At 39.7% G+C, this 24336-nt stretch overlaps 1 protein-coding gene across 3 annotated transcripts in view; it reads right to left on the bottom strand.

Annotated features, from left to right (window-relative positions):
- tspan4a (tetraspanin 4a) overlaps nt 1–24336 on the bottom strand; it is a 128835-nt gene that overhangs the window by 86522 nt on the left and 17977 nt on the right. The window contains exon 3 of one of the 3 annotated variants that reach the window (XM_077563053.1): nt 12382–12461. The exons of 1 other annotated variant lie outside the window; for it this stretch is intronic. In XM_077563053.1, coding sequence (XP_077419179.1) covers nt 12382–12444 — 63 coding nt within the window. In that variant the 5' untranslated portion in view covers nt 12445–12461. Of the gene's footprint in view, nt 1–12381; nt 13870–24336 lie in introns of those variants that run through there. One more of the 3 variants, XM_077563051.1, reaches the window with a different exon arrangement.

Genomic DNA, 24336 nt, shown 5'->3' with positions numbered 1-24336 from the left:
TCCCCCAACAGGACCTCTGAGCAAATGTCATGAGATTCGACCATGTCAAAGGCCTGTAAGATCATCAACTCCATTCAGCGCTTTCAAGAAGTTATGTTCTGTGGACTAGGGTGATCTCCGCTCAGATGGTGAAGCTGATGTAAGATACTACAGTGTTTTCTTTCCTCGTTGGTGACATCAAGGCTTTCATTGAAATGAGAAGGGAGGATACAGCATCACTGAGTGGCTGCCTGGCTGGCGGACCAGACTTTTCTGGGAGATGCGACTGAAAAAATGAGCCTGCGGACCAACAGTTACAATGCAGAGACAAAACAAAGTATGAAATATGAGCAGTGCTGTAAAGGCATTTAGAGCAAGATTCTCTTTCTACACAAAGCAAATCAAAATGAAGAGTTCAGCACTTTACTTTGGTTTTACAGATGCTAGAAAGCCACCCTTAAGGAAAAGAAAATGTTTTAAGTGTACAAATATTGTGATTTGTTGTCCACGCTGGAGCAGTTTTCAGACAGATTCTGTGACTTAGAGAAATTGGACCACCGCGTAACCCTCAATACTAACCCCTTCCTAGATGTGGACATAGAGTAGGTGTGCAATGGTTTGCGATTTTGGTGTACGATTATAGTCTGAGGGGGAAAAAACTGGTTTTAAGGTTTTACGGTTATTCTTATAGACATTAAAAAAATCACATCAGCATTCTTTGAAAATGTTTATTTTTAACAACAATAAATAACTGATACTAAATGAAAAAGTTTCTGCCCTTTAAAACAAATACAGCACACAGATAAGTAAAAAAAAAAAATTAAGATTATAGTTTCAGAACTTGACTTGGCTTTAACTTTAGGTTTATTTTATCCATCCATCCATTTTCTTAACCGCTTTTCCTCACAAGGGTCGCGGGGGGCGCTGGAGCCTATCCCAGCTGGCTTCGGACAGTAGGCGGGGTACACCCTGAACTGGTTGCCAGCCAATCACAGAGGTTTATGTGAAAATAAATAACTGAACTGTACAAGTGGACAGTATATACCCTATTTTTCTTTTATCTTAAAAAATATATATTTTTCTTTCATCTTTCAATTTTTTGCCGTTTCAACCAAATTTACAGGTGAAATGTTCATCCACAGCCTTTAAACTGCCGATTTGTGCAGTTTTCCACCACACACATAGGCATTTAGCAGCCAAATGCGTATGCCGAGATTCGTTTCTTGGGAAGATGGCGGCCCCGCGGCTTCAAAAGTCTCGCCCAATGCATTTTGCGCCGCACTTGAGTTTAAACTGACAGACTGTGTGAGCGGAAATAACCGTTGTTGTTGAATGGCTGCGGTTATATAATCCTGACGTTTAAAGACTACGGTTAATCATAAAACCGCTTAATAGCTGCACCCTTAACATAGAGTTGAACTTTTCTTTAGTGACCCTGTTGTGACAGAGAACTGATCAAATTAGCAGTATTTATGGAGTTTGGTAGAAGCAGAATATAACCAAAATCGCCACCAGGGTTCTCTGGAAAAGGGCTCCTTTGTTGGGGTCGACAAACATTTGCGACTCAGCCTTTTCTGATATGAATGTCTAGTTCAGAATCAGAATTTCAGCTAAGCATTTGACTGACACCATTTTTAAATGATTTAAATCATTTAACGTCAACTTTATGAGTTCTTCGAGCTTGATGTCATATTGGTCTATTCTGTCAGCAGATGAAGCTTTCAATTATTTAAATGTTGTTGTTTTTTTGCTGTCATTTTGCGGTGAAAGATTGTGTGCATGGACACACATGCACTTGCACGCAAGCATGCATTTTTACTCATATGTCTATGTGTATATATATATATATATATATATATATATATATATTCGCAGAGTTTCACAAGGCTGAAGTTAAAAGCTCAAACGCTGTTTGAAAAGTCCATTCACATCAAGTGCTCCAGTCCATATAGTCCTTGGTTCCAATCCACTAAATATAGCAACTCACACAAATTCTGAAAGACGCACTGACAAAGCAAAGTTTCATAAATTGGAATGTTCTGCGCCCACTAAACTTTGGTGTTTGAATTTGATCCTTGACCTTTATTGGAGCAGCAATAATGACAGTTAGGCCAACCTCTTTCTGTGTGGAGGATATATGATGTGATTTTGATTAACCTTTCAAAATACCCCAGTGAGTCAAGGAGAGACATATTTTATCCAGTCGCAAATGATATTCAACAAGGAGCATTTTTAAGACCTGTCTTATTTATAATTTATAGCACTGTAAGATTTTCCACTCTAAAAGACTGTAGTGCCAGTCTTTACACAGATGACACTATTCCGTGTTGTTTGGCTGACTCAGTGCAATATGCTGCTGGGAACCTACACATTTATTTTCATGCTCCTGGAAGACCAACTTGTCAAAAGGCATTTATTTCTTCAATAATACGAGCAAGAAAAACCCAAACTTAACTTCAATTGATGTTGGTTTCCTTGGGTGAAAATACAGGCATTTAGCTTTCATTAATGTTGAATTATGTTTTGCTAAGTAAGGACTTTTTTTTTTTTAAATCATCTATAGAATTTGATGTTAAAATTATGTGCATCGCTCTTCTGGCCTGAGACTCATTCTCCCCCATGAAGTTGATATAAGACGTCTTAATTTAGTGAACAACAATCTCCCCAAAACAAAACAACACATTCTCATTAGTGACAACCCGTGGACAACTATAAGCAATAATCAAAAAAATTAGACATCATTTTGATATACAGTATATTATGCTGATTCTTAATTACAAATGCCATGCCTTTAAAATCCTGTTAAATAAATGTAGAAAGAAACTATACAATACTGTAACAAGACCTATTATGAGCTGCTTGTGTGTTGATAGGCTGAATTGATACAAGAAGAAATGCTGTACTGTATATCCTGATACTGACAAAAGAGCCAGCACATCCCTCATTGAGTATTTCTACTCCATCTCAGGCCTCAGGCTAATTTGGAAAGGTGATGGAATATTTGGTGGAAGCTCACTCTCACTTATTGTGTGTTCAGACATTTGAACATATTGACAGCGAAAGGAAGATGGGTAAGATAAGGGAATGTGACAGGTAAAGTCCAATTTATGATCACCAGTTATTTTTGACCTGGGAACTTTATTGCAGAACTTGTACAGCAAAGATTTCTAAAATGAAAACTTTGTGAAACTGAACTCACTGACTTTTCAGCATCGACAGGAAAAGTCTCCCTTGGAGGTGTTTTTGACCCTTCTGACTGTGGAAGCAGCTGCAAGACTTCTAAAAGTCTGGCAAATGGCTGAATTGGTCTGACTACCGGTAGCTACTGTAACTGCAATTCATCATCATCTTCCAGATCCTTTTTTGACTTCCATGGAACCTAATCTTATAAGGACCAGTCATGTTTCTCCAGCTGTCTTATTATGAGTGTGTAATGTATGTAAATTCTTACACATTAGTGGTGGTAGGTTTTAACGTGAGTCTTTAACAGGTCCCTTCACACAAACCTGTCAAAGCCTCTAAGCCTCTGAGTCTGTCTGTGTATTTTACAAAGTGTGATTAAAGGTGACGGGCACACTGGGTTTCATTGTAATTAAATCCTAAAAAGGTTAGTTTAATTTGTGTTGTCTCAGTCCAGTGAAAGTGAAGTTAAAAACTTGAGAGCAATTAATCCATTGGCAGTTCAATGTATTTTTAGTGGTGCCATATATATATAAAATGCTGGTTTCAATTTAGCTCAACGTTGTGAAAATTAAGCCAGTTTGTATCCCAATTTCATGTCATTAGACACATTTTTAAATTGTTAAAATTTCAAGTTGTGCCCTGGATTGGCTGGCAACCAGTTCAGGGTGTACCCCGCCTACTGCCCGAAGCCACTTGGGATAGGCTTAAGCACCCCCGCGACTCTTGTGAGGAATAAGCAGTTCAGAAAATGGATGGATGGATACAAATTTCAAGTTTATGTAGTATAATGTGCCAGTAGGAACAAATGAGTTAGTTGAACAAACTGGATTTGATGTTATCTCTAATAATCAAAATAATCAACACTTGTTTGTTGAGTGGGGAGATGGATGATCACTTTGTATCACAAGCAAAGTAATCCTATAAAACCTGAGCCATGAAATATATGAGAACATTTTTTAGATTCTTTGTATTTATTATATTTAATATTTATTGGTCCTTTTGGACAAACAAAAACTCTTTTTTGTTTTTTAATCAACTTCCTCAAGACTTTTGATTTGTGTCATATTTGATACATCCGGTCACAATGCTTTAAATTCGTACATTTATAACTGTCAAAAATATAATAATAAACAGACATATCAAACATATTAGTATTTCCAAAAATAATAAGTATAGGTGTCTCTCCTTTCTCAGTCGGGGCGATCTTGAAAGGTCGCTGGAAAAGCCGTCAGCCAAAGCCGTTGATAGAAAGCGTTTGTCCAACTAACTCCATGTTGTTACCTGCTGCTGGGATTTGGTCGTGTTTTGTAATAAATGTTTCCACTTTTATGTTCCAATCATGCCTTGTTGCTCAGCATGGCGTTGCTCACAACGACCAGGCAGTGGTATTATGATGCATCGGTTCACTGGAGACCCACAGAGGAGCAAATTGTGAAAAAGTGAGAGTCAAATGAAAGGACTAGAAGCGAAATAACACTTCATTGCTGTGCAAAGTAAAATAACACGATTTGAAATAGCTGGGACTGCACAATGCAGCCTTTGACCTTTTATCAAGTTATAATTGAAACATAAAAATATAATTGATTTTAATTATAATCCTATACAAAGTGAATGGACTTAAAATAAAATGATTATTGATTTGAACTCTAACATGGAAACGAGTTATTGTGGATTTTGTGTTAAGTTCTAAATATTGTACATGCAAAATTAAAAACAATTGATTAAAAAAGATAAAGAAAATATGACATTTGGTTGTCAGTTACACTAAAATCACGTTTAAATTTAAATTGAGGACCATATATTCATAATGACAAACAAATTACAGAGGAACCTGTTATAATACATTCATTGGTACCATGAAAAATTGGCTTTATTATCAAGTATCTCGCTTGTTATATCACGAGCAAAAGACAGGAGATTAAGCAAATATATGTAATCAGATCTCTTACTTGAACATATTATGTGTTATGTAAGAACACACTGATACACTTCCAACATTCACAACCAACATTGAAAATCAAAATCCATGTACAATAAAAAATATACCATATACAGTACTAGTAATAGCCTATATCATAGATGCAGTGTATTCCTTATATTATCGGCTTGTCAAATACATCAAAGGTTAAACAAACTGTGGCCCAGGGTAGCAACATGGCGCCCGTGTTTTCAGTTGGCCAGACTCTCTCCATATACGGCTCTGCCATCTGCTGGGTGATACTGCCCTCTAATGGATTATCTGTGCAATGCATGTGTCAGATCATATACGTCAGGTTTTTAATATGGGGGGTATTATACTCATGAAATAGAGGGCTCATAATGTCTTTTATGTCTTTACAATGATACATTTGGCTTTATAGGGTTAAATTCTGTCAGAAATCTAGCTAAGGCGATACTCTTCTCAATACCACGTGCCGATGTGCTCGTCTTGACTTTTCACACTGTATGCCCAGCGAAGTGCAGTTCCATTAAAATCCTGCATGTGGTGATAATGTGCGCTTCAAACTTGACAACTGTCAAACTAACCATGAAAAAGATGTTTCGGTAATGCGATATGCTTTTCTTATCATTTGTGAAATTTGTGCACCGAGGCACAGATATGATGGAACAATAAATTGCCCTCTCTAAACTGGTGCCCCAAAGTTAGAAGAATGGGAAGGCTGGATAATTAAGATTTAGGGGGCATCTAGTCCACCCCATGATTGATTAATAAATTGATTAAAACAGGTGCGTCTGAAGACTTCATGCTATACCTGCATTTCATAGTCCAGTGGTCAGCCTTAATGATCTCTTTGAAGCCAGGGGAAACCTGAGGTGAATATTCAAGTGGGAATATTGGTGTATTGTGGGAGAATATTCTGATGTATTTAACCGTCCATTTGAATGTCCTACTGTGGCTTATGCGATCGTTCTGATGTGATTACTCGTGAAGGGAAATACGAACACAGTAGCTGCTATCATCTCAAAGCAATAATAATGACATGGGGAAAAAAGACATCCCTCGTGTCCCTCCTCCATTTCCAGGTTTTATTAAAAGCCAAAGAGAGCATGATATTGTTTCTTTTTGAGTTTATGTGTGCAAACATGCCACACTAACGGCTAATGCAAACTGCGGCCCTTTTTAAATGAGCTTCTCATGCCGCACACGTCCCCCCTGTCCTGCTGTGAATCGATGGATTGTGTGGCAGCGAGGGCAGGTCAGACACATCTCAGATCAGTAGAAGGGCAATTTCTATTGATCTGGAAAAAAATCATTGGCTACGGATGCAATCCATTCACAACTCCGGCAATCTCTGGATTTTCCACTGGGCTCTGACCTACATTATGACGACAAGTCAACACAACTTCAGAGAACATGTCTTTAGGCTCTTCCTACAGCCTGCAATCCTATCTCTTGCATCTCTGTGCCAGAATGTTGGAAGGGGTATCACCCACCTTCCCAAACAGTCTTCCAAAAAATGAGGAAAAGCCCTTCTGTGCTGTCCAAATTAATTAAAAATTGTTTTTGGTATTTCTTTTCCGCTCGGGGCCGTTTCTCAGCCCTGTGGTGATTTTCAGCTATTAGAGTTTGCATATATTTTTTAAGCATCTTACTGTTGCAATTTTATGCAAGAGTCATCACCACTACATTTAGGGGATAATCAGCATTTGTCTTGGGTTGCATATGTTGCTTATTAGCTTTTGTGTTTGGGAAGAGGCAATATGTTCCCCTTCGAACACACTTGGCCAAGGTTTAAGCTTATTTAACACTTCACACATTAGTACTCCCGTTTTAGCGAGAAGTGTTGTCTCCCTTTGACTTTCTTTTCAAGGGTATGATCTACGCACACAGCAACACAAAGCAGAACTCTGAATGAATGTGTTTCTATGGCAATTTCGTTTTGTTGCCAAGAAATAAAACACAACTCAAAGTTTGCATCAAACCCCGCAGTACCAGGGTTGTAATGACCGCATTCAACATTCTCAAGATGATTTTCAACTTCATCATATTTTCAAAAGAGAGTTATTGACTTCAATTTATATTGACTTTAAGAAAAGATAATGATGCCATGATTTTAGCTTCTTAACTCACGTATAAAAAAAAAAAGCCTCTTCACAATGCACGGCAGCCAGACGCATGCGTGACCATATTTAGAAATGGTTGCAAAGGAATTGAAAAATTTTTAGTCTGTGCCTTTTCCTGTTTGTTTGAACATGACATAGCTAGAACAGACAGCCTCGGCTTTGCTTATAACGTGGGTGTGGAGACGTCATACAAGGTAGCGTGTGGCTATGCTGTGCTCCCACTTTCAAACAACCTTGTACAGCTAGTGATGGGATGTAATGTGCCGAGGTTTCCGAGCATGTGTCGAGTAACCCAGGAAATTTCTGAAGCGCGTATCCAGGCGTGATTAATTCTGGGCAAATGACGTCACCAATGACGTGACACTTCACGGGTTCCGGAAGTGGTTCGACTTTTGCAGCAACACGTACACAATGAATGTGTTGGTTAATAACAGGCGTTGAGACAGTGATTGTCAATGCCAACCAGGGTGTTGTGGCACCAGTGTGTAGTTCAGTAAATTGAGATGAGATCATCATTATTTCAGTATTCAAACTTTCTGTGACATTTTCTTCTGGTGGCGGGCCGTGAGATTTTTCTAAGGTTTCTGGGTGCCTCAATTAAAGGTTAGAAAATACTGCTAAAAGTCATAGTTGTTTACTGAAGAAATTCGCTGGGGCATGTAAGCACATCATTATTTTGTCTTCCAGTGTTTCTTTCTTTTATCAGAGCCACGATGAGCTGCGAAAAACTTTTCTTTTCTTTTTCTTTTTATCTGAGCAACGCTGACATCTGCAGCAGTTAACTTAGTTTCAAACACAATTAGACTCGAACCAATTTGTCATTCATATCCTCAACAGCTATTTTAGTTTTAGCTTTTTTGGACAAAAATTCAAATACTGTACATACCATCTCGATATGTGATCGTTTTATTTCAACGAAAACTCAAAATAGCTTTAGTTTAGTTTTAGTGATCTTTTTTTGTAATCCAAAATAATAATTCAGTAGTAGCTAACACAAATAAGCTCATGAATTGACGTTAGCAACTTAGCTCAACTAACTTTAACTTGAAGTTCGCTTGCAGCCCAACTGTCTAGGTGAAATGCGGAAAACTTTAACTTCTGTGCTCTACTTCTGTGCACAGGGGTATGCTAGACTAAGTTTTGGTATTTCCGCAAACCCATGCAAGCCCGTGCAGTGTTTAGCATTGGCCTTCTTGTGCTGCTAATCGAAGCGGCTCCTCGCATTCACATTCCAGGAAGGATTTTGTGCCGTACTAGAAACAAAGTGTAATTGCACATCTACTAAGGTAGGCGGCAGTGGTGCTCTCATTGTCATAGAGTGTGCAAGATACTATTATATTATTTATAGTTGCGCTGGAGAGTTGGGGGCACAAAATACTTTCTTCTTCCTAAGGGTGTGGAACAAAAAAGAATTGACAAGCACTGACGTAAGTATAGATACAGCTGTGTATGTACCCTTTTAATTGCCTCCTTGGAGATAGACAGATTGATTAATACGCTGAATGCCGTTCTTTAAGCAATGCTTAAATTTGTCAGGGCTTGACGTGTTCTAGTGGATGGACTATATTCCAGTGTGCTTATGAAGAGGGAGACTAGATACACGCTGAACTGTACAGCATGCAGTTAATCACCGGACTGACAATTTAAAACGTTAAAATGAACAATTTTTGGCCTGTGTGCAGTACCCAAAGAAAGCCCACCAATCCTGATTTAAACCCAGAACTGAATTGAGGCAGCTGTGCTAACCATTCATCCCCTGAGCCGCTTCAAGTTGTGATGTGGTGCATCTTCCTGTCAGTCATTTTTTTTTCTGCTGCAGCAAAACCTGAGCAAAGTTGCAGCTCGTGTGTGGGTGCAGAGGAGATGTCAGACTTCTCCAGTCAACACAACCGTACGCATGCTGTCCTTATCGTCTTTTTGCCTTCAGTGCCGCAAGTCTGACCCACATCATAAAAACAACCAATCGTAGTTTGATGCAATGTCCCGGCTCCAGTACTTGTCTTGAGAGCAGTTAGCTTTAACACCGATTTTAATGAGAGCAGATGGACTTAACTGAGAGAGCATGTACTAGTGAGCAGAAGACTATATAGAAAATAATGGAGTCTGACTTTGCTGAGGCTTCCTTTGTCGTTCTCTGATCTTCCCACTTCCCACTGTCAGTGCTGTTTATCAACTCTCTGCTCTTTGTGTTCCTATACTAAATAATTGTCGTCAACACTCGAGCCTACAAGCCTCCTGCAAAGACCTGCTGTGATTTTAATTTGATACCATACATTTACACATAACATTTTAAGCTTCACTGGACAGTCAACAGCAATTAGGCAGCCAATAGAAACTGTTATGCTTGCAGGACGGATTTTATTAACATTATTCTCGATCCGAGGCTGAATCCAGAAAGCATGATTTGGTGGCCCATCTAAGAAATTGTATTGAGTCAATTACTTATGATTTATGCCTGCATTATTGGTTTTGATAGGTTGTCAGGATTCATTTTCTAAATGGTAATGATAGACCATCTAAATGTTTTCCTTGCTTGAATTGAATTTTGCACTATGATAGAGTAGAAAAGGAAACATTTGCATATTAGACAGCGGAACCAAACAAGAATCAGCCATTTTGCTTAAAAATAAATGAACTGTTAATGGGATTTCTTTTTGTAAAATGATAACTTATTAATCAAAATAACGTTCAAATCTAAATAGTCTTTAGCAATTTTTGATTAGCATGCCCGTTCCCTCCCGCCTACTATATGTGCCTTCACACATCTCCATTTATGAAATCGAGGGACTGTCACATCTTGATATGCCAGTGCCTTTGCAATATTTGTTTATTGTATTACATTGTTAAAAAATATATATTAGAAACATGTCAGCAAGTTCTGTAGGTTTTAGTGTGTGATTAAAATTGGGTGTTCAGAAAAGCTTTATTTATCAATGTGAGGATTATGTCATGTTTCACTCAAATACATTTAAGTGAAAAATACAATTATGTTTTTTTGATGAGTTTGCCATTTTGGGCTCGATTTCCGTTTCCAGAGCAAATCTAGCATGAAGTACAGTCTAACTGTGCACATGGGTGGAGTTTTCTTTCTTTTGGTACTCTACTTCACCGGTAGAGTTAGGCGTAAGCGGGCTTTTGCGCAGTTGTGTACCTTCGTAGGATGGAACAAAGCGTTTTCTCGGCCAATCAAAGTGGCCTTACTTGCATTAAAATCTGGGTGGTCGGAGGCTTGACATTGTGGAAACAGAAATAGATGCATGGCATTGACAGTCGGTAAACTGCAAGATCTCCTCTTGCAGATGATGTAGATGTCTAGTTAAACCACCGGACGGATAAACACCTTTAGTGAGTGCTTCCGCATTTTCGGCAAGTGTTTTATGAAGCCTGACTGAGCACACGGTCCTTCTCAGTTTGTCAATTTTTTTGGGGGCTTCGCGTCATAAAGCACTCGCCGACAATGCGGAAGCACTCACCCAAAGGTGGTTAACCGTCAATGAATAGACGACGTAACGACGATTTTGCCCAATGATATTGAAGACCATCAACTTTAAATTAACCTTAACACCTCACTTGAAGAGAGCATTTCAAGCATATTCCTGTTGACCACAGTCTCTTCTGTGAGTGAAAATAACTTTGTGGACCCAAACTCTTTTTGTCTGTTTCCCAGTGATAAGCAAGGAGGAAAGGAGGAGGAAAATGGTGCTGACTTGTCTCTCGAACTGGAGACGTGACGGCGCAAGGCGGACTTAATCTAAGACACTGCTGAGTTGATCTAACTGAAATAACACCTACTCTGGACACCATTAAACACTTTAGGAGTTAAAATGGACAACCACAAATTTAACTCTCCAATTTTAACTCTCCAATTTTTGCTGTGTTAGACCTGGTTTTACCGAGTCTAAAATCCAGTTTACTTTTTGTGACCAAATTGGCGATGCGCTGATAGGCACGGCAGCCCAGGGAGGTGTAGCGCGTCAACCAAATTCACAAACACGGTAAACTAGACTTGCCACTTGAAAATAGGGCCCTTTATGTATTTGAACCAGTCTTGATATCATAAAGTATATCAAACAAAGGACTGCACATCATACTTTCAAATATAAACGCAGATTAAACTGGAGTCCAAATGTGTTGTTCACTTTTCAATTCAAAATCCCAATGTTGAATGAGGCTTGAGTTGGATGAATTTCAGCAACCTGCGTGACTCAGATAAGAAGACAGGCTCCATAACTGAATGACTTTAACAGTTCTTACCTGAAGGTTTGTAACATGATTGGCTTCTCTGCAGAGGAGAGGCCAATAGCTCAGTGTGGTCAAGTGGTCAATATTATACTCACGGCGCCAACACACACAATCGCGCGCACACACACACAATTGTGCACAGCTGTGCTAATAACAAACTGTGACCTCTCTTCCACCGAGTTTTATAGCAGACAGAAGATATGGGAGTGAAGAGGTTGCTCAATGCCTAAGGGAGATTGCATCTGGGCGAGTAAATTATATTTCAGGATTCAGCTCATTCCATTACCACTTAGAACAGAAGAATATGGCAAATCAACAAAAGTGCCAGCAAGGCAGCAATGGGGACCTGACTCCTTTACAAACTATGTGACAAGTTAGAAGAGATTGTGGCCAAAACATACAATAGGATCTTCCTATCTGGTCCACTTGGGGGGGAACATGACAGTGTGAGTGAAAGTGATCTGTTGCGGTGTTATCAGCATGCCAGTGACACAGGCAGACAAAACAGCTCCAACTTCTCCATGGCAAACTGATATGATCGGCGAGCTAGCGCAGACTGACACTCACTTAGATCTTTATGCTGAGGTGCACACTACTACAAGCAGGCAAAGCACAGCCAGGTAAGGATCTACCGCACAATAACAACACTCTGATGAAATGCATATTAAAAAAATCTCTAAAATTAATACAGCAAACAAGTTAGCGTACACCCACGCTTTAAGAATCCTATAGTAAGAAGAAAACGCTTGAATCACCCACACAGAGAGGCTTTGCGCACATCGACATTCATCATCTGTATCACCTTCACTCTGTCCTTTCACATCATTACCACCTCACAAACAAACAAAAACAAGCAGCATAAGAGACAAGCAAGTTCCAAAAGAGTATATAAGTCAAAATATGATGTCTTACCCAGAAGAGGAGGTTGAAGAAGACCATCCCATAACGCAGGGCCATCATACAACCTTCAGCCATCCTGCAGCGCCGCAGTTCTAGGAGGAAGATGAAGGAGAGGTCCAGGTAAAACACCACATACTTCTTTCCTTGAGCGCAGCGGCCCTTGGTGGTCTGCGGCCCCTTTGTGGTGGTGAAGCCAAACGCAAACGGTGGCCGCTTGTACTCAAACTCTCCACTGAAGCGATGGAAGCCGGACGTGAACGGCGGCGTGTCAGATTTGCTGTCCAGAGACGGACTTCGCCGGTACGGCGTCTCATCCGTGCTTGAGCGTCTCATAATACGAGTTTTTAGCCGCAAGTACGCAACTCGGCACAAAGTTCACAATGAGGGAGCCAAAGTCATTGAGGGGTGCTGTTGAATTCTGAAAGTGTCTGCACCTGTCCTCGGGTTACCTCGACAGTCACCCTAAACGCTTTCCAATCCTGGAGCAGATGATTAAATTATATCCCAAGAGTCACAGCTTGATAAGCATTAATCTGTTGGAGATAATACTCTGTCATTCACCTGATTCCTAAATCCTATAATGTCACTGCATGCAGCAGGAGAGTTTGCATAATCCTGCCGCAACACCTGTGTAATTCGTGTGTGTTTAGGACCTAATCCAAGCGCACACATCTGACCATCCCTGTCCCCCCGCCTCTAATCCCTCAAACACAGGTGTCGCGCCCTGGTAGATAAAACGGTTAGCAGGTTCATCTCGGATCGCTTTAATCAGGCAGATGATTGGAGGGCTTTGACACCCCCCGTCCTGGTATGCCCACCTGCTTCAGGCTGTCAAGATGATACAGAAATGTCCTACCGGGTCTCAGAGAAGTTGTTGATCGGGTTCCCGCTGCAACTTCTCAAACATGCGCTCAGGCTGTCTCAGAGCTCAGCAGCGTGCATGTGCGAGTCGTGATATTGTTGACATGCAGTGAGAAGAGAAGGATGCAGCCGTGAGTGCGAATGGAACAAGCACAATGATGGATAATGTGCACGAGCAAAGTAATGGTTGTGGATTGAAATCCCTAATCTACTCCCCTCTTCTTTTACCTCTGCCCTAATTTGCCAATTCTACCCGAAAAGTGTCTAGGGGTTACTCCTCCTCTCTCTTCTCTGCCCACGCATCAAGTCGCCTTCTTCAACTCGCTCATATTCTCTTCTTGCGCCTGCCTCACAACGTGTCCCTTACTGCGGACGATGCTTAATTAATTTCCAGACTTCTCATTAGTAAGCCAAAGTGTCCCGTCCTCTGGTCCCTCCCACCCGCGCTAGGGAGCGTTTGTCTCCTCCTCTCTCAAGACGTCCGGCGGGGTCATGGCAGTGGGAAGAAGGACAGTTTCTTCACAGAAGCAAAAGAAAGACTGCAGTGTTTGAACGCTGGTCCGGTCTCTCTGCCTGAAGCTCCCTCCCTCTCTATTCACTTGCTTCTGGTCTCTTTCTCTCTTGCTCCCCCTCCCTCCCCCTTTTCTCTTGTCCCTTCTCTCACAAGCAGTCTGCGCGCAGCATGCGCAATCACCACGTCTCTTCGATAGCTGTCCCAAAAACCAACAAGCAAAAGACAGGAGCAGACGTCCCTATTCTTTTCTAGCCACGCCTTACTATCAAGCACAGCCAATCGGTTTCTTGCAGCCCCAACCTCCTTCAAGCACACGCCAATCATACCTGGCCATCCTTCAGATTGTACACACGCATTCCTTAAGTGCGCATTTGCACACACAAAACCTACTGTTGTTGACATAGCACCACTGAGAAGATTGCTTCTCTTGTACCAGTGCTTCATTTTCTTCTGCTCTCGACTTCCTGCTTAAAACTCATTCCACATGCAGACACCGTTGTTGCACACAAGCCCGGCCACTCAGTGCATGCTTGGCTTCAGTCATGTTCCCTTCTCGGCTCTCCCCGTGGACTTTGCTCATGCAGCATCCGCGGAGCTGCAACCGACACAAATATGTGTCTTTGCACCCTAAAGTGCGATTATGTGGACATAAATATCAAGTGGCCACTGCAGCTCACATTCACACTAAAATAAATGCTTGCGCTCCACATCTGTGTCAGTTGCTTTACAGCTCTAAAGGGATGTTTCAAAGGTTCTGAATGAACTCATGGCTTCATTAAATATGTAATGGTTTTCTGTCATGCCTCATCTGCAGATTGAATGCGACTTGCGCGCATGACATTTGAACTAATGGTGTTTTCTCATGAAACTTTCCTGGGCCCAGCGCAGGCAGACAGCGCCAGTGATAAAAAGGTAATTAGCAATTAGAGTGACGGGCCTTTTTACCGCCTGAGGAATATTGATGGAAAGACATGCTTTTTTAAATTGCAAAGCAAAGGGCATAATTACGTCGATGAACCAAATACTTTTTTTTCTTTTGACATTTACATTGTGCAGGCATTAGTTAGCATTTTCAATAAAACATATTTTAACAAGCATTGTTGAATTATGGCCACCTTTGAGTCTAAGTATTTTTAGGCATAGGGGGCATATGCCCTTATGTCACGTGATACACTGAAACACTTATCTGACCACATTAACATAATCTTTGTTTCAAAACTATTGGTTTGGGACACTGTTTTTTTTTATGTTTTTGGATGTTTCTGTTTTCGTTATCAGACTCTATTAAGAAAAGCTACTTAAAAAAACATTTCCACCTAAATAGTGATGGTGCCAGATTTTGGTGCATTTTACTCTGGACTTTTTAAAATGGGCGTCATTCTTTTTGGCAGTGAGAAAATATTGCAAAAATACTCACAATTTGGCAGAATTAAAAACCGCTTCATTTGTTTCACATTTGGTGGGTGGGCAATGCCCTTATGAGAGATACCAACAATGAAAAAGCCCCCTTCCAAAATGGTAAGATGTCGAGAGCTTCCTGACATAGAAAGAGCATTAAAGACATTGCTAATGAAGTTGTTTGATCTCAGTGTTATCATAAATATCTTATATATACTCATCTAGTTTTATACTGCTTACTAGTGATGGCAAAATGAAGCTTCACGAAGCATTTGCGATACTTTTTGACTCCTCTAGATGGTGCTCTTGGTTTAAAGATAAAGGCAAGTGCAATAAAAATTGATTACATTTGCATTGCATCTTTGAATCATGAGTGCCATCTTGAGGAGTCAAAAAGTATCGCAAGTGCTTCATGAAGCTTCATTTTCCCATCACTACTGCTTACCCTGCTCAGAGTCATGGGGAGCTGGCGCTTAAATAAGCTGATTTTACATGTAAGACAAACTACACCCTGGACTAGTTGCCAGTTAATTGCAGAGTGTATTAATATATAATCAATACAGTGAATTAAGCACATTTCAGAAGACAAAAATCCCTTCATATTTTGAATTCAAAATCATAGTTGAGCACTTTCTCAAATAAAAACTGATATAACGGTATCATGAGAAAATATGTTATAATAAATAAAAATAAATGAAAAATTGTCATTGACTGATAAAATCTAATACACATAATGATAAAAAAAGATGGAGCCATAGTAAAGGTATTTATTCATAATCTGTATTTGTACTTGCGTATACATGAAAGCAATGTGTCCCACTTATGTTGATTAAGGCACTAATTGCAATAATCTGCAGTCGTTTTTTTCTCAACTTTACAGGCTGGGATGAACTTGACAGCAGGAAACTCATTAAGATTGAAACTGGATCATCATTTTCTAACTTTGTTGTCATTCATGATATTGCCAAACCGAGCATACCTCAAAAAGCCCCAGCTCTCTCTCTCTCTCTCTCTCTCTCTCTCTCTCTTTCTCTCTCTCTCTCTCTGAACCACCCCCCCCCCCCTCTTCCCGCACCCCCTACCCCAGCTGCCCTCCTTGTGTGTCAATTTCTCAATGTCTGAGAACTTGCAGAAGATGCTGTGGCTCAATATGTACAAATACACGTTTTCTGGCAACACATTGCGTAATGTAACTCAGCTCTGTTGTTAACAGTGACGTTTCCTAAATACCTACTAAAGTACTAGTGAAAGCCTGTATTGAAGCAGGAGGCAAATGGACTCAGAGAGATAAACAAAGTGCACCATGTTGCTGTGTGGTCCCTGTGCAGCCTTAAAGGGCCATGAGGCTATCTGGCTTTCTCTTGTTTAAAGATGCAATATGAGGCTCCTGAGAATATCTCATCTCAATAGAAAAAAAAAAAGCCAGGCCACACAGAAAACTTTATACACATTATGCACACTAGCATTAAAATCATACAGAACGAGATTGTTCCCGCTGTTTATCTGATAGAATTTTAATGATTGTGGTCTAACAAGATGCCATTTGAGCAAAATCTGTAGATATTCATTGGCTGCTGCAATGCAACATGATAAAAAATAGGTTGGTTGATTACAGTACTTGTTTTCTTTTTATTGTTTAGTTAACTTCATTTTGTCCCAAACTTTTCTTTAATCTGAGATTGTCAAAGTATACATTGCTGAAGTTGTTTAATAACACTTGTGTATAACACGCCTCACTCAAAATCACCCTTAAAAAGCATTTTTACGTTTGTATAATACTAATTTGCTGCTATTCTTTATTATTATTATTATTATTATTATTATTATTATTATTATTTACATGAACCGAACCGCTTATCTTCACGAAGGTCGTAGGTGTGCTGGATCCTATCCCAGCTGTCTACGGGCAGTAGGCGGCGTCCACCCTGAACCGATTGCCACCCAATCGCAGTATAGCAATAATATGAATGAATAAAGATTAAAACCATACCAATAAAGTATAAATGCTTTTAAATCCAGGTTTAAAGTTATGATTAAGGTCATGTTTTCAAAAATATTTTTTTTGCAATGTATGCTCGTTTAGTAATAATACTAAACTACTTTGTTATTGTATTTTTTTATTTCATTTTAAATCTCTTTAATTTTGTAGTTGCTTTGAAATTTATTTTAAATTATAGTATGTGACACATACTGAGTTAGGTTGTGTATGAGATGCACTTTACATTAGCAATTGTATTTTTATTTATTAAATTTTTTTTCCAACCACGAGGTACTGCCTAGGTATTGGTAAGCGTCTAAATCAGGGTTCACCAATTCCAGTCCTCAAGGTCATGAGTCTTACAGGTTTTAGATGTTTGTGCCCACTAGCACACCTGATTCATATATTCAGCTCATCAGCATGCCTGATAACCACTGATCTGAATATATGACTGGATAGCCGATAGTCCATACACGCCCGTGCAAGCCTTTGAAGCCACCGGGTGGCCATCTTGCTACTCCCATTGATTTTTGGTCTGCGAAAACCTTGAACTAGTCCGTGGCGCAACAAAAGGTTGGGGTTGGGTCTTTAAGACATACAAACTATTATCGTTGCATGACAAATGCCCCCACCCTGCAAAAAATATATAAATAAAATCCGGGGGCATCAACACACTTTTAAGCTTAGGGCACCAAAGGCGTAGCGGAGGCACTGTTATAAACTATACGTTATACGTACAAATAAGACATATACAGCTCGTAGGCAGTAAGTATGAGGCCGGGGGGGCGGGGTGGGGGGTTTGTGGCGGGGTGGTCACTATTTTTTAACAAATAAAAAATAAATAAACAAATAAATAACAAGTGAACGGTGTGTGCTGCTTTGAAGACCCCTTTTTCCTTTTATCGCTCAGTTCCGTAGACCCCAATATTGGATTTGGCAGAGGCATCTTTTGTTGAATTACAGTTATAATTCTTTAACAAAAAATGCACAAGTTTCCTACTATAAACATCATTAAGCATATAATGTATTCATGTATTTAAGGCAAGTTGTAAAATGTCTGAAGTCCTCTTGTTTATGTTTAACAAATTTAAAACATCATGAATCATGCTGTTTCTACTAAGTACTGGCTCAAATGTTCTCCAATTTCGATACTGTAAATCTATAGGATCGTATGCTGAGAAACTTTTCTTGGGAGGAGCAATATGGCAGACTCGTGGCATCAAGCTATCCAAGTCATATATTCAGATCAGTGCTGATAATAATCCTGATCCTTATTATCAGGTGTGTTGGTAACATCTAAAACCTGCAGGACTTCGGACCTCGAGGACCAGAATTGGTGAACCCTGGTCTAAGCAATGTGGAAAAAATGTTTCTTATTAGCCCCTGTATAAAAATGATTTTTATTCATTCATTAAGAAAAAAACAAGTGTTGTTCACAGGATTTTATAGTAAAAACGGCAGATTTCTATAAGGCACAGACAGTGTAGTGTTTCTTTTCCCTCATTTCGGTTCAGAGAACAGGTTCATTCAGTGATAGTGTGAATGTGAATCTTATTGTATGTCTTATGCACCCTGCGATTGACTGGTATCCAGTCCAGGCTGCAAATTGTCAGCAGGGATATGCTCCATCTTAACAAGTCTGAACAAGATAAGTGGGATAGAAAATGGATGGATGGCTGATTTCGGTAACTGACCTTTCTAGTTTATTTGTGTTGTTTCACTTGAGGCTTCTCTTTAAAAAATCAAACTCCAGCTGCCGTCTTAGCAGCTGATTCAATTATGTTGAAAGGTGGAAATTGAGATCGTCAAGGTCGTTACATTTACATAACAGCATGCTGAACTCACAATATTACTTGAAGGTGACTTTGAGAGTTAATCATTGATTTGAATCACGGAAATATTAACTGTGTCATGTAGTGTTTCAATAAAATGTAGCTTAATTGTTTCAGCACCTGATATGAAAATATATTTTCATATTCTGCGGTAATGTTTTCAGCAAGTTCCTCACTTGTTTTCTAGACATGACATTCATTGCTTTCCAGGATTTCAGATGTTTGAGACAGAATAATAATATATCAGACTAATCAAAGATAGACAGACACACGAAGATTACCGTTTTCCCACATTTGTCTGACTAAATTGTGAAATGATCCAAAAATGATTTCTTTTAAAACCACCGTTCTCTCTCTGTGACTGTCATTCCTCTCAATATATCTTTTGATTGCATTAGCCACCGCATAGAGAAGGATGCATTCAATTATCAAACATGTCAAACATTTTCCCTAGTCCATCAATAAAATGGCGCGTTTGTGACAGCTGTTAAATTGCTAATTAATGTCATGTGACAAGCAGAAATGAAAATGATTTCTGTATTGAAACCATTTCTTGGACGGATTGGTAAATAACATTGTTGTCAAATACTTCCCCATTTAGGTGGCACTGACTAAAGTTCGCAGTTTTGCGGATTGCTGACAACCAGTGCAAGTGTTGGTGATGCTACTATTAAGATGTTTGAACATTCTGTATGATTCATAATTTATTCGCCTATCAATTATTCAGTTTCTACATTTAATGCAACACTATTTTGGGGTAAGAATTTGGTGCACCTTTGAAGAATTCCCCTTGAGACATGCCTCTATTCTTTGCACTACAGTTACTTCGTGACACGTACTTGATTTTGTGCCCAGTTTCTTCATTCTCAATGTACTCTATCACAATAACGGCAAAGAAACGCCAGGCCATTACACCTAACAGAAAGTTGAAATACGAATTGGAATTGGTCCCCCTTAAAAGGAGACTTTCTACAAGATGTTAGATGAGACGGCCAATGTCACAAAAGGTGTTAAATGCGCTCTTGAATTTTTCCGCACCAAACTCATCCAACCATTCCGCTGTTGCCCCTCATGCGTTCAACCTATAGATCATTTGAATTGGGCCCATGCATGTGAATGATGGTCGCATCAAGACATCCAAGCTGTTCACAAGATAAAACCATGACTTCCACTCTGTAGGCTTCCTCATTAGTCCTCTTCGTGAGAGCTAGTTACGTAACACAGACGATCAAGCAGATGCAAGGAAATTAACAATCCAACCTTATCATGTGGTATTTTTATCCCCTTTATAAACTGATAAGAATATTACAACCGTGTCAGAGGAAGTCTGTTCCAGTGATCCGCAGCTATGAATATCTTTCCACTCTCTATGAGGCGCAAGCATCTTGATGATGGACTGATTTGTGCCTCCATATCTGAAGTGTGAGCACCTCCAACACCTGCAGATGCATTTTGTGTTACATCTGCTATTTGCATTCTGCTGCTAATCCCTGCTAGAAGGGGTGGGGGTGCTTGCCAGTCAAACTCCGCCCAACAAAAGACAAATATGCTCTCTGTGTATGAGTATGTATTTATAGATATGAAGGAAATAATACTCCCCCAAAGGAAAATATATAAGGGCAATGCTGTAAATGTATCTATATGCAGACCAAACATGCATTGCGTATTTTTAAAGACGGACACACATTGATGATGGAGCACTCCGCTATTTGACAGTCCATTCACAGCCAGTGACAGATCTCTCTCATTGCAGATGGCTTTGACTAAATACTTTCTTACTGAAATGATCCAACCAATGTGTGGTGTGTTACGACAGAATACAAGTGTTTGTGTAGATGATATTTCCAGTCGTGTTGAGTGAAAAACAAATTGGATTGCCACATTGAAATTCATGCCCTGACACGCAGAACAGTTGGGAATCAGATTTACACAGCCAAACCCCAGACACATATCAAATTGAATGACTTAAATTTGATTTGTGAGAATCAATTTCCATGTGTTTCCAGACTGGAAAGTATAAAATCTCTGCAACAGAACTTGAGCAAGCTTGGACTACTAATTAAGTCATAGTATGTGCCACTAGTACTGGTATATATACAGTAGTCTGTAGTGTTCCAAATCATCAGGCATACAAGATTTTAGGATAAATGAACATTTGAAGTTGTTGTTTTTTTTCCCCATGGTAAGCTCTCCAAATGGTGTTTATCCACTCTGCTTAGATCCCTTATATCAACTTCCGACAGGTCTAATCATTAGTTTCCCAGATGTGCCTAATTAAAGGAAAACGTAATTGCTCACATTGCTGATGATGTAGTGGTACAAACCCAATTTCCAAAAAGTTGAGACACTATACAAGTTGTGAATAGAAACTGAATGCAATTATGCGGAAGTGTCAAATTTTAATATTTTATTCAGAATAGAACATAGATGACAGTTCAAAAGTTTAAACTGAGTTAATGTATCATTTTAAGGGAAAACTATTTGATTTTAAATTCCATGGTGTCAACAAATCTAAAAAAAAGTTTGGACAAGGCCATTTTCACCACTGTGAGGCATCCCGTCTTCTTCTTTCAACAGTCTGCAAACGTCTGGGGATCGAGGAGACAAGTTTCTCAAGTTTAGAAATAGGAATGCTGTCCCATTCTTGTCTAACACGCATCTCTCTATCTGTTCAACTGTTTTGGGCTTTTTCTTTGTTGCACCTTCCCCTTTATGATGCGCCAAATGTGCTCTAGAAGGGGAAGAAGTGGACTGCAAGGCTGGCCATTTCAATACCTGGATCCTTTTCCTACGCAGCCACGATGTTGTAATTGGTGCTGCATTTGGTCTGGCATTATCGTGTTGAGAAATGCAAGATCTTCTCTGAAAGTGATAATGTCTGGATGGGAGCATATGTTGTTCTCAAATCGGAATATATCTTTCTGCATTGATGATGCCTTTCCATTTGTGGAAGCTGCCCATGCCACACACACTCATGCAACCCTATACCATCACAGATGCAGGCTTATAAACTGAGTGCTGATAACAACTTGGGTTGTCCTTGTCCTCTTTAGTCAGTATGATATAGCGCCCCAGTTTTCCACAAAGAACTTCCAATCGTGATTCGTTTGACCACAAAACAGGTTTCCACTTTGCCACACTCCATTTTATATGACCCCTGGCCCGCTTTAGAAATGGCTTCTTCTTTGTACTGTCGAGTTTCATCTGGCAACGGCGGCTGGCACGGTGGATTGTGTTCACCCACAATGTTTTCTGGAAGTACTGCTGAGCCCTTTCTGTGATTTCCCTTACAGTAAGCATTCCTGTTTGCGGTGCAGTGCCGTTTAAGGGCCCGAAGATCATGGGCATCCAGTATGACCCTTCGCCCTTGACCCTTACACACAGAGATTGTTCCAGATTCTCTGATTCTTTGGATGATGATATGCACTGTAGATGATGATTACTTCAACATTTTCTCAATTTTTCGCTGGTTAACACCTTTCTGATATTTCTCCGCTATCTTTCTGCGCAACATTGGCGGAATTGGTGATTCCCTATCCATCTTCGCTTCTGAGAGACACTGCCACTCCGAGAAGCTCTTTTTATACTCCAATCAAGTTGCCAATGGACCTCATTAGTGGTAACTGCTCTTCAAGCTGTTTTTTTGTGCAACTGACTTTTCCAGCCTCTTATTGCTACCTGTCCCAACTTTTTTTAAGATTTGTTGGCACCATGAAATTTACAATCAACATATTTTCCCCTTAAAATGATACATTTTCTCAGTTTAAACTTTGGAACTGTCATCTATGTTCTATTCTGAATACAATATTGAAATTTGGCACTTCCACATAATTGCATTCAATTTTTATTCACAACTTGTATAGTGTCTCAAGGTTTTTGGAATTGGGTTTGTACATTCCTGACTTTGGTGCAAATAGTGTAGGTTCAGCTGCCATGCAGTGATGGTGTGAATGAATCTGTCTGTCTATATGCCTTGCGACTGACTAGCGACCAGTTTATGATGTCGTCCGAATTTTGTCCAAAATCAGACACATAAAGACTAATGTATGCTGTATACCATGAAGGGTCCATATGGATGGAATTCTGGATGCTTGGTAGATTGCTACCATATCTCAACGAGACTGCGACCTCAGGAAGAAAGTAACGACGTGTCAATTTGGGGTGGAATAACGGGGAGTGAGATGGTGGGCCGATTTTTGGGTGACTGACGGTGTCAATGTGTGAAGTTTCTAACGGACCATTTGCTGCCATGGTATAAAAACAAGAACCAAGCTTTCTGTGGTAAAATCATTAGCATGCAAGATGAGCATCCTCGCACACTTGAAATGTCAGCTGGTGTAGATAAAACCGGAAAAAAATTAACCGTGTGACCAGCATCATCCCCTGATCTCAACCCGACTGAGATCCTGTGGCGCAACATTAAAAGGAAGATCTACAAAGGGGCAAGAAATGTGATACAGGCAGAAACTATCCGTAGACTTGCAATTTTCAGGAACAAGAGAGTTTTTAAGGTGATATCGAAATTGGACTCCTATGATAACTCAAATTGATCAGCAAAATGTTTGGGGTCAAAATTTGTTTTTAAACGATCCCCATGTAATATAAGGTATGAGATAGATTTTGCCCCCCTTGAATAAATAGCAAAGTAAATACTGTAAAGAGAAATGTTTATTCGACACAATTAAGTCAGCCTAAGTGCTATTGAACTTTCATCTCACATGAGATGGTAAGTTCTATCATATATTATTTATTCCAAGTGTTTTTCTTGATGATTAAGAGATGAATAGCTATTGCTTTCGGCTTTGACCCGCCCCCATCAAAACAATGTCAAGATATCAGTGAAAGCCCAGAGTGAGTAATATATTCAGTGGAGTGTTCAAATAAGGTCCCGTGTGTGCGATTCATCCACACATCACAGAGCACTGGGAATAACCAGCCGCACATCTCTGAGGAGCACATGAAATGACTTACTTCACGTCAAGCCAAATGGTCCATTTTATGATATGAGCAGTGTTGGGAAGATTATTTTAGAAATGTAATTGGTTACAGTTACAAGTCAGTAGGAATAGGATTGTAACTATTTCGAATGCTTTCTCAAACTAGTATAACCAATTACATTTGATTAAAAAAAATGTAATATATGTGCACAACAGTTAACCATTTCATATTTTAGATCATATAGTGTTATAATATTCCAGCAATACTTACTGTAGGACGACACACGTTGTCAGGTGGTTTAAGGTTAAAATATTGAAAGTCCATCCATTTTTATTCCACTTATCCTTAGAGTGACTTTGGGCAAGAGGCGAGGTACATTCTGAATGGTCGCCAGCCAATCGCAGAGCACATATAAATAAACAACTGTACATATTTAGATTCACACC

Source organism: Vanacampus margaritifer, chromosome 4 (assembly GCF_051991255.1).
Source record: "Vanacampus margaritifer isolate UIUO_Vmar chromosome 4, RoL_Vmar_1.0, whole genome shotgun sequence".
Classification (NCBI taxonomy): domain Eukaryota; kingdom Metazoa; phylum Chordata; class Actinopteri; order Syngnathiformes; family Syngnathidae; genus Vanacampus; species Vanacampus margaritifer.
Note: the sequence above shows the minus strand (reverse complement) of the source record. Positions and strands in the feature narration are given on the sequence as shown.